Here is an 11,340-nt window from a genome sequence, read left to right as displayed (position 1 = left end):
GGGAGTAGCCTTGTGCTACCAAATGAGCCTTGTTGCGAATGATAATCCCATGGGCATCTTGCTTGTTCTTGAATATCCACTTGGTTCCAATGACATTATGGTTCCCCGTTGGCCTTGGCACCAATCTCCACACTTTGTTGCGCTCGAAGTTGTTGAGTTCTTCGTGCATGGCATTGAGCCAATCCGGATCTTCTAGCGCCTCATAGACCTTGTGGGGTTCCACACAAGAGACAAACGCGTGATGCTCACAATAATTTGCTAATTGTCTACGAGTGCTTACCCCCTTTCTTAAGCTTCCAAGCACATTCGTCATGAGATGATCCTTGGTGGAGAGCTTGGAAGCAACCTTGGCGGCACGACGCTCTAATTCCTCCTCAGTGGTGAGTTGAGGAGCGGTTACTTGATCATCTTGAGCGCCGTCATGAGCTTTTCTTGATCTTGAACTTGCTCGGGGGAGAGAACTTGACCTTGGGCATCACTTGGTGTGTCAACACCGTCTTGAGTATGATCTTGCCCTTGGTCTTGTTCGTGAGGTTGAGGGCCTTCACTTTGTTCTTCGGAAGCGTGTGGCCTTGGGTTGGTGATGGCTCCACTTGAGTGGAGCATTGTCCTTCTCCTTCGGCCACAAGGGGTTCCTCAATGGGTAGGATGAAACCAACACCCATTCTTCTTATGGCTTGAGGAGGAATTTCATCACCTACATCACAAGTGCCACTTTGCTCCACTTGGGAGCCGTTATTCTCATCAAACTCCACGTTACACGTCTCCTCAATAAGTCTCGTGGATTTATTGAGGACACGGTAAGCATGAGAGTTTGTAGCATAACCAACGAATATGCCCTCATAAGCTATAGCCTCAAATTTAGACTACCGAACACCTTTCTTGAGAATGAAACACTTACACCCAAATACCCGGAAGTACTTGAGGTTGGGCTTGTTACCGATGAGTATCTCATATGGGGTCTTGTTCAAGCCCTTGCGGAGGTAGAGCCGATTGGATGCATGACACGCGGTGTTGATGGCTTCGGCCCAAAAGTTGTATGGAGACTTGAACTCCGCCATCATGGTCCTTGCCGCATCCATCAACGTCCGGTTCTTCCTCTCCGCCACACCGTTTTGTTGAGGGGTGTATGGTGCGGAATATTGATGCTTGATTCCCTCATCACTAAGAAATTCATCCAAGCTGTAGTTCTTGAACTCGGTGCCGTTGTCACTTCTTATTGTCAAGATCTTTGCATTGTGTTGACGTTGTGCTTCATTTGCAAAGTCAATGACGGTTTGTTGGGTCTCGCTCTTCCTCTTGAAGAAATACACCCATGTGTACCTTGAGTAGTCATCCACAATCACCAAGCAATACTTCCTACCTCCAAGACTATCGAAGGATGGGGGCCCAAAAAGATCCATGTGAAGGAGCTCCAAGGGCCTCTTTGAATAAATGATAGTCGTGGGAGGGTGAGCCTTCTCATGTAGCTTTCCTTCGATACAGGCACTGCAAGCACGATCTTTAACAAAACTAACATTCGTTAGTCCACGGACATGGTCCCCCTTGAGAAGACTTTGCAAAGATCTCATATTGACATGGGATAAACGGCGATGCCAAAGCCATCCCACATCAACTTTAGCCATTAGGCATGTCGCGGTCTTAGTGGGTCGCTCCAAAAAGTTAATCACATATAGACCGTTCTCGACATGCCCAACAAAGGCTACTTTAAGAGTCTTGCTCCACAAGAGGGCCACGGTATCGATATCAAAGAAAGTGGCAAAGCCCATGATTGCAAGTTGACGGACGGAAAGTAAATTGTATGCAAGGGACTCAACAAGCATGACCTTCTCGATCATGAGATCATGAGAGATGACCACCTTGCCAAGTCCCAATACCTTAGAGGATGAGGCGTCACCCACTCGACATTGGTGGGCATAGATGGAACTTTGTGCACGTCCACCGCCAAGTCCTTGCTTCCGGTCATATGATTTGTAGCTCCGCTATCGAGCAACCATGATCCACCACCGGAAGCAAACACCTACAAGAGATCAATGATTGGTTTTAGGTACCCATTTTGTGATGGGTCCTTTGATGTTAGTAACAAGGGTCTTAGGAACCCCAATAGACCATTCAATATACTCATGAAGAGAACCAACAAATTTGGCATAAACATGCCCATCACTTGCACGGCATAACACATAAGAAGGATTAAAATCGCCAGCTTTGTTGGGAAGGGTGACATTGCCCTTCTTGACATTGTTCTTCTTCTTCTCCTCGGGGACACTCTCTCCCTCCCTCGCAAAGGTTTGCATGAGGGGAGGAGGTTGTTTGGTCTTGTCATTCTTCTTCTTGTTCTTGGAGTCGGGCACGTACCCAACCCCTTCCTTGGCCACACCTCCATTTTGGTTGATCAAGAGATCGTTGAGGTTCTTCTTGCCTTGTATGCAAGTCGCAAGACCTCTCTCAAGTTGCTCCTTCAACTTAGCATTTTCCTCAACAAGATGTATATGCTCACAACACGGGTTAGTAGCATTTGCATTATCAATTAAAACCATATGAGGAAAAGTTGCTTTCTCCTTAGTTAGCTTCACTTGGAGTTGATCATGAGACTCCTTGAGACTAGCGTGAATACCATTCAAGGTCTTGTGGGCCTTGTCAAGTATATCAAACTCCTCTTTGAGTCTAGCAAGATCAACTCCGAGTTTGGCCTTGTCGGAATTTAGCACACGAGAAACAATGAGAGCATGATCATAATCTTTCTTTAACTTAGCATGATCACGTTGTGTGACTCCTCAAGAGCCAAACGAAGACCACGCTCTTCCTCAAGAGCATTGGAAAGATCCGAAATCTCATCGGCATAGTCACGACTATGCCCTTCCATCTTAGAGATGGTATCTTCGTGAGCCTCGATCATGTCATTGGCCTCACCAAGTTGTTCCAAGAGAGCAACAAAGTGCTTCTTGGATTTTCCCTTGAGTTTGCCCATAAAGGCCTCAAACTCATTAGCCTCCACATTAGCTCCCTCAAGTTCATTAATTCTATCCGGTTGGGAAGGATGATTAATGATGGTAGTTTTGATGTTGGAGGTTACCTTGTTGGTGGCTTTAGCCATGAGGCACTTGGCGGTGATGCTCTCGTTGGGTGAGTCGAAGAGAGACACCCGTGACGTTGTTGCAATGGCAACGGAGGCCATGGCAACCAACTCATCATCTTCATCATCGTCATCATCCTCATTGTACTCTTCTTGCACAACCAAAGCCTTGGGAGGAGTCTTCTTGGTGAAGTTATTCTTGTTGGGGAACGACTTGACCTTGTCCTTTCGGATGAGTTTGCCCCATTGTCTTCCCTCTTCTCATACGGGCATTCCGCGACGAAATGACTCATGTTGCCGCAGTTGTAGCAAGTCCTTACACGTTGCTTGCCCCTTGTGCCACTCGAGTTGTTTTTGCTAAAGTTGGGCCTCGAGTTTTTCTTGCTCCAAAATTGCCTTGAAGCAAGTGCCATGTGTTCATGATATGCATACTTCGTATCTTCGGGGTTGCTCTCCTCTTCTTCCTCTTCTTCTTCTTCCACGGTGAGCTTGGCCTTCAAAGCAAGGTTAGGCTTCTTTGCCCGTTGAGAACGGAGCACCGCATTGTTGGCGGTCTTGTCCAAAATGTTCATGGCCACAAACTCATCCAACACTTCGCTTGAGGTTAAAGTGTGGAAGTCCGGTCTTTGACGAATGACGGAGGACATGGCCTTGTGATAGGGCATCATTGCCATGAGGAATTTGCGCTTGATCCAATTGTCATCCGTGTCCTTGCTCCCATGATCTCGTAGTGAGACTGCGAGTTTGGTTACTCTCCGATAAAGCTCACGAGGTTCTTCATCTTCCTTCATTGCAAACTCATCGGCCTCATCTTGTACCACTTCATAGTTGGAGCGTTGAATGCTTGCGCTTCCCCGGTAGAGAGACACGACACAATGCCATGCATATTTGGCCAAGGCGAAGGGACGAAGATGAGGTAGGTCTTCGGGTGGAATTGCATCTTGAATGATGAAGAGAGCATTCTCATTGAATTGATTGTCCGCGGCTTCTAGAGGAGTGAAGTTCCTTGGATCATGTGGATAGAAACTTTCTTAAATGATTCTCCAAAGGTTAGTGTTCACATGATTTAAATGACGTTTAAAGCGATAAACCCAAGAATCAAAATCCTCATTTTTCACAATCTTAGGGGGAGGACCGGCATGATTCAAATGAGTGGAAGGAACCGGTCCACCATAAACAAGTGGTGGTTCCACATGGGCAAAGATGCCGGTGCCATTCTTGCCACTAGAAGAAGGAGCCTTTTCACTACTAGCTTCCCCCTTGTCGGGGATAGCATCCAACACCTTGTTGGCGGGATCACCCACTTTCAACGGTGCGGTGGAAAGTTTAAGCCCCTCAAGAAATTTAGTAAACATGCTTTCAACTTTGGTCGTCATGGAGGTTTTCAATGTCTCCAAGGCCACATTGAACTCCTCACGAGAGATCGAAGTTCCCCCATCTCCCGTAGACGAGATCGGATTCACACCGGAGTGTTCCTCCACACCGTCTACGGTATCAACCATACTCTTTGGACGGTAAAGTCCTTAATAAAGAGATGAGGCTCTGATACCAATTGAAAGGATCGATATGGTTGACTAGAGGGGGGGTGAATAGGCAACTACCAATTTTTAGCTTTTCTTTACCAAATTAAACTTTGCATCAAAGTAGGTTGTCTAGATGTGCAACTAGGTGGGCAACCTATATGATGCAATAACAACAAGCATACAAGCAAGCAAGGGTAGAAACAATAAAGAGCTTGCACAAGTAAAGGTAATAGATAACCAAGAGTGGATCCGGTGGAGACGAGGATGTGTTACCGAAGTTCATTCCTTTTGAGGGGAAGTACGTCTCCGTTGGAGCGGTGTGGAGGCACAATGCTCCCCAAGAAGCCACTAGGGCCACCGTATTCTCCTCACGCCCTCACACAATGCGAGATGCCGTGATTCCACTATTGGTGGCCTTGAAGGCGGCGACCGAACCTTTACAAACAAGGTTGGGGCAATCTCCACAACTTAATCAGAGGCTCCCAACAAGACCACGAAGCTTCACCATAATGGAATATGGCTCCGAGGTGACCTCAACCGTCTAGGGTGCTCAAACACCCAAGAGTAACAAGATCCGCTAGGGATGAGTGGGGGAATCGAAAATCCCTTGGTGGAAGTGTAGATCGGGGCCTTCTCAACCACTCCCGAGCAAATCAACAAATTTGATTGGCTAGAGAGATAGATCGGGCAGAAATGAAGCTTGGAGTATTTAATGGAGCTTGAGCAATAAATGGAGCTTGGAGGAGGAAGAGGTCAGTGAGAAGGAAGAAGGGGACTCCCTTTTATAGTGGGGGCAACAATCCCGTTGCCCCCCACCAACCAGCCCCGCACAGGGCGGTACTACCGCTGAGAGGGGGCGGTACTACCGCCAAGCGACGGTACTGCCGCACCAACCAGCGGTACTGCCGCACTGAGGAGACTTAGTAGGGAACGGACCAAATGCGGTACTACCGCGGTGGTAGGGCGGTACTACCGCTCCTGGAACGGTACTACCGCCACTACAACCGTGACTAGTGCCGCAAAACCCGACACGAGAAAAAGATCTCTCGAATCGAAGCGGTAGGAGCCAGACTACCCAGCGGTACTACGGCAGAGGGGTCAAGGGCGGTAGTACCGCTGTGGAGCGGTACTGCCGCTTGTGACCCTTCGGCCGTATTACCGCAGGCAATGCGGTACTGCCGCTGGGGCGCGAGAGAGAGGGAGAAGGGATCTCTCAAGGAAGCTGAGGACCAGGCGGAGGTGCCAGGCCCCCAGCGGTACTACTGCTGTGGAGCCACGGCGGTACTACCGCTGCGAAGCGGTACTGCCGCTTGTGGCTTCTCAGCGTTACTACCACTGGGTGCGCGGTACTGCCGCTTAGACCTAGACAGAACAAGGAAGAGAGGAGATATCTCTTCAATGGACAGGAAAAGCTCGGAGGGTGAGAAGATGATGTGTACGTGATGATTCCACCCAAGCAAAACCCCACGGACCCCTTCTTGATAGTACGGTGCCCTCTACGCAACTAGTCCACCGAGAAAGAAACGAAAGAGCTACACCGTCTTGAAATACACTCCAAGGGGAAGAAAGCGTCTCGTGCCAGGGGAGAATCTGTGAATAATTCAACGCACAAAATTAGTCCGCAAACATGTTGTCATCAATCACCAAAACTACCTTGAGAGAGATATGCCGTAACAACCCCTCTCTCCCTCATGTTTCGTCCCTAGCCTTTAAGTACTCATCTCCTAGCTCATTTGATAGGACAGCAAAGTATTTGATAGACACTAGAGATCTGTGCTCCTTGTATCCCCTCCTCTTGGAGATCAAGCCCCCATCTTGAGAAGAATCCTTTGGATTATCAAGGCCTCCTCTTGAAGAATATCAAGATCAAGACATCATCTCCTAGGAGTGGGAAGAACTTTACCCTAGTGCTATTTTCCTTGAGTTGTGCTTGAATACTTGTGGATCTCATGTATGCTACTCTAGTGGATGTGTTATTTGGGTTTATTTGAGTGATTTGTTCCTTGTGTTCTTGAGTGTTCTTCCTCTTTTCCCCCTCCATGTGTGAAAAGATACCCTCTAGGGTTTCACCCTACAACAATTAGACTTGTAACTGAGGTTTTGTTGCGACCATCGAGATTGTAAGACTTTCAGTCATTCGTCTTCAAATAACTCTTTTTATACAATGCCATGTGCTTGTGATTCAGTCCCAATATGTGAGTAATCCCTCACGCAATGTGTCGGGGCCTACCCTCATAATCCCATAGGCCCGTCTACGCGTAAGAGGTTTACTTTAGTTAACTTTACTCTAATGTTATTGTGAAACTATTTTGTCTAGTGACTCTACCTCGATCCCAGGGCTTATCGTTATTCGAGACACGGAACACAAAGAAGCACATGGAAATGTTTTATTAAGTGCATTGCATAATCTTTCGTTTTTAATAGTGTTACTTTGTTTTGTTATCTTTTTAGGTCTATTGGAGCTCCCATGGACTTATCACGGTAAAAGGAACCAAGTTGAGGCCAAACTAAAGAAGTTGCAAGCACCAGATTCAGGTTTTTTGAAAAGTCTGACAAAATGAGGTTCCCAAAGAGCCTAATTTTGATATATAATACCTTCAGGTTATCAGGATCGTCCATACGGATCCAACGAACCTAAGAACGCCCAAATCAGAATTTGTATGAGAAAATGCTGATAGAGATACAAAACAACACGCGTAGGTCCAGAGGAGAAGATGGCGCGCTATACGAATAGGGATGCTTGTACCACTGCTCATACCACCTAATCCTTGTTACGGATTTGGTTGTAACTTCCATAAGTCTTCACCAATTTCATCCTCGTTTGTTACCATGTGATCCTTGGATATCAAGTAAGGTATTTTTTAGACAAAAACATCAAGTAAGGTATTGGGAGAGGTTGGGACTCTTCTAGAGTCTTTGATTCAAAGGGGAGGAGGGGGGTCCATGAAGAAGACCCGTGGAGACCGGCAATATATACACGAGCACCCTAGCCGCCGCCTATGAAGGGGGGAGGATCCACGAAGAAGACCCATGGAGGTCGGACAGATCGGACGGTGGAAGAGCCCGAGGGAGCCATGCGCGGGAGGCCACGGCGAAAAGGGCGGTGCAGAGGGCCTCCTCGCGGAGCCGTGCACACCCTTCTTGCCGGCGGGTGCGAGCGACACACTCCGCTTAGTTTCAAAGGTTGCTGACAAGCGGGTCCGCATGGCTCGTCGCACGGGAGCGGACATGCCGAGGGAAGAACCCCAGAAAGGCAGCCGTGGCATGTCACTGCTAAATGAACGATGCTGAGGGCACTCTCGGCCGCAAAGCCCCGGAAGGCGGGTACTCCAACATCCTTTACACTGCGTTCGGATGTCTGAATTAGACCCATCGAATTGAATATGGTATTGACCACCTGCCAATTCAGACGTTCGAATGTATACCGAATCGAGCGAACCGAAACGGGGCCAATATAGAGCCGAATCAGCCTATACGCGCGCAACCCTCCCACGATACGGAGGTCCGCCCCTCCGATTTGGGTTGAATTGGCAAGTCCCGCAAAACAAAATGTTTCGAGACAGATCTCGCTCGCGACCTGTCTTTTCTCCCTGCGCGAGACACAAGCCTCAACCGGCGGCGGCGCAGGTATGGATCCCACGCCATGGCCCTCCTCCCCCCTCCTCTCTCTAGTGGCGGCGGAGCTTCGAGCTCTCACGGCTGCCGCGCCTTTCCTCCCCCACGGAGCTCCTTCCTCTGCCGCACGAGGCGGCGCCGCGACTGCATATGGCCGGCACAACCCCTCCATCCCGACCATCTCGCTGGCCGGCGTGCCTTCCATCTCGGCCATCTCGCTGACTCCCCTACCGCCTGCCATCTTCTTCCCCCTCCTGACCTCCTCTTCCATGTTCTTCTTCCCCTCCCATGGATCCCCTTCTTTCTCTTTTTTTTCCCCTTACCTAGCCAAGTTTCTCCTGTTCCCTTGTTCTGTTCTTCCCCTGTTGTCCATGTTCCCATGAATTTACTAACCACCTGTTCATTTTTGCAGGTTTTGCTGCTTAGGGGAAGAACATGGTTATGTGACTGTAGATTGTGCATTTTGATTAGAACCTGTTCATTTTGATTTGATGCATAAAACACAGAGCATATGCAATTTCATAGTTTGTCATCCGAACATGATTTGGTATTGCGATTCCATGGCCCAATTCCATGAGCATCCGAACATGTGAATTCGTATTCATGTTCATTACAGTTTCCTCCCCGAATTGGAATTGAAACCAATTCAATACAGATGTCTCCAATACAGACATCCGAACACAACGTTATAGGTGTATTGCCATGCACAATTCGAAAGAAAAAAAGATGGCCGCACCATATACAAAATGTACCTAGAAATCTGAGTGTGTAGATCTTTGAACCAACTATGTGATGCTTAACTGCAACCAAATTGCAATTCCCTCCGTTTCATAATTCTTATGGTGTTGTATATATACACTGTTGATGGTGTGCAGCATCGAAATGCAGGCTGCCTCTCCATTTTTTGCTCCCAAAATGGGGCGTCCGTTGCATTTAGGCGAACTTGGCGAGCTCGACAGCGAAGGCAGCGGCGTGAGGCTCCTCGACGCAGCGGAGCACCACCCGGATGCCCCCACGCCTGGGCGCCGGCGGCCTGACGTAGTTGAGAGACGCGACGAAGTTGACGTGGTCGTTGAGCGGGAACACGTACCCTGGCGCGCCGAAGCCGTAGTCCACCTCGTCGAAGCCGACGCGGCTCCAGTCTGACACCGTCACCGTGCTGTAGTCCAGCGGCACGTCGTAGTGATCGACGCCGCGCATCCAGCCGGCGAACCGCGCGGGGACCGCCTCCTTCGCCTCCCGTACCGCGCCGACGACCTCCGCCAGCGACGCCTCCCGGACGGCCTTGCCTGCCCTAGTGACGCACGCCAGGTACACGCAGTTGCCGTAGTAGCCGTCCACCGCTGGCAGCACGCCGCGGAGCAGGTGCCGCGTGCCGGCGGCGAAGGCGATCCGGACATCGGCGTCGTCAGGGAGCGCCGACGCCAGCGCCAGCGCGCGGCACTTGAACACCACGGCCGTCAGCGCGTCAAAGGTGGAGCACACCTCCCCCGTTGATGTTGCGGCAGCCTGCTTGAAGTCGTCCTTCACGCGCGCGATGCTCTCCGCCGAGATGTCCGCCACCTGGGTCACGAGCCTGAACTCCGTGAGCTGAGGCGGCGGCGGGCTGGGAGGGTCCAGGATCGCGTCGCGGTCCCACACCGGAGTCACTGACGGCGCCTGGAGCCCCCGCGCTAGCTCCCCCACCGCCGTGAGGAACTGCGCCGCGCCCTGGCCGTCGAACACCGCGTGGCTGAAGCTGATCCCGACGGCGAAACCACCGCAGGTGAACCTAGTCGCCTGGACCATGAGGATGAGGCCGTCTAGCTTCTCGCCGGGGGGAGGGCGCGGGAGGAGGAGCTCCCCGGGGATGAGCAGCGGGCAGCAACCGAGGCCGTCCACGTCGGCAAGCGCGCAGCTCGCGGCGGCCTCCACGAACCAGACGCCCTCGCCAGTACAGTCCACCGCAAGGCCGCTCGGGGCGACGCGGCCGGCCACCGGGTAGTACGGCACGAGAGCCCTCGCGAGCCCGTCGCGCATCGCTGCCATGGCCGCGGCGGCGCCCTGGCTCATACGAGCGGCGGTGAACGAGGGCGGGGCAAAGACCTGGATGAGGTTAACCAAGCCGGCGCTGCCGGCTGCCTTGTCAATGGAGGAGAGCGGGAGGGTGCCGCCGGGGGTTGTCAACGCCGGAACGATGAGCTCCGGCGGCGACTTGGTAACGGTTTTTGTGCCGGTCATGTTGGACTGAGCAATGAGCCAACGAGGCAAAATGTAGCGTTCGCGGCGGCGGGAAGGCAACTGGAGACGCAGAGATTTGCCCCCTTCCGTGTATTATACTGTACTCCGCATCTTTGAATTTTCAGAAGAGCAACTCGCCGGCGGCGACTCGGCAACGGTGGGAGAGAAATCTGCCCCTTCGGTGTCACCACCTGTTTGAATTTTCGGAAGAGTATCATTGTTTGGCTACTTGACCATTGGCTCAAGCAAGCGTTAATCCTCGTCTTTCCTAGCTGGTGTTTGTGTTTCTCCACGAGAGATTAGTCAGACAACCCCACAAGTGGAACGCAACGAAGCATCACTTCCGATAGAGCCGTCTTCTTCACAAAATTTTCGTAGATGCCTTTGATTTCTCTTCCTTCCCTCAACGAAGATCAGACTAGAATTCAGAGATAATCCTGACTGTCTTGTGGTTAAAATTCAGAGATACTACGTACAACTCTACTCTTCCGGAGACACTTTTTTTCCAGCAAGAAATTAATTAATTAGTCCGAGCAAAATCTCCATCAACTAGTCTCCAAGAAAAAAAACGAGCCCCGCGATAGCTAATTACATGTACAAGGCAGCGGCGAGGAGGACGACGGCGAGCGAGAGAGCGAGCGCACGATTTGATTTAGAAATGCTATGCTAGCTGGCTACAAGTAGGATGGCGCGACGCGGAGGCCCCTGGCGTCGGAGGGCAGGAGCACGAGCAGGAGCAGCACGGCCAGGATGGCCACCGGCACGAACAAGAACAGCGGCGGCGGCGGCGGCAGCGGGGGCAGCAGAAGCGGCAGCACCAGCAGCGCCGCCGTCATCAGCGCCAGCACGACCGCCGCCTCCGGCCCGAAGTACCCTCCTCCTCCGTCGGTCTTCCGGCCGCTCCCGGCC

General features: G+C 51.1%; 1 protein-coding gene across 1 annotated transcript; it reads right to left on the bottom strand.

Moving 5' to 3' along the window:
- Positions 1-8,822: 8,822 nt before the first annotated feature.
- On the bottom strand, positions 8,823-10,678 carry LOC119332302 (acyl transferase 4-like). The gene has a single exon (XM_037605488.1). The coding sequence runs from the start codon at positions 10,429-10,431 to the stop codon at positions 9,145-9,147; it is 1,287 nt and encodes a 428-aa protein (XP_037461385.1). The 5' UTR covers positions 10,432-10,678; the 3' UTR covers positions 8,823-9,144.
- Between the last annotated feature and the right edge of the window lie 662 nt (positions 10,679-11,340).

This window comes from Triticum dicoccoides, chromosome 7A (genome assembly GCF_002162155.2).
Source record: "Triticum dicoccoides isolate Atlit2015 ecotype Zavitan chromosome 7A, WEW_v2.0, whole genome shotgun sequence".
In the NCBI taxonomy this organism is placed as follows: domain Eukaryota; kingdom Viridiplantae; phylum Streptophyta; class Magnoliopsida; order Poales; family Poaceae; genus Triticum; species Triticum dicoccoides.
Note: the sequence above shows the minus strand (reverse complement) of the source record. Positions and strands in the feature narration are given on the sequence as shown.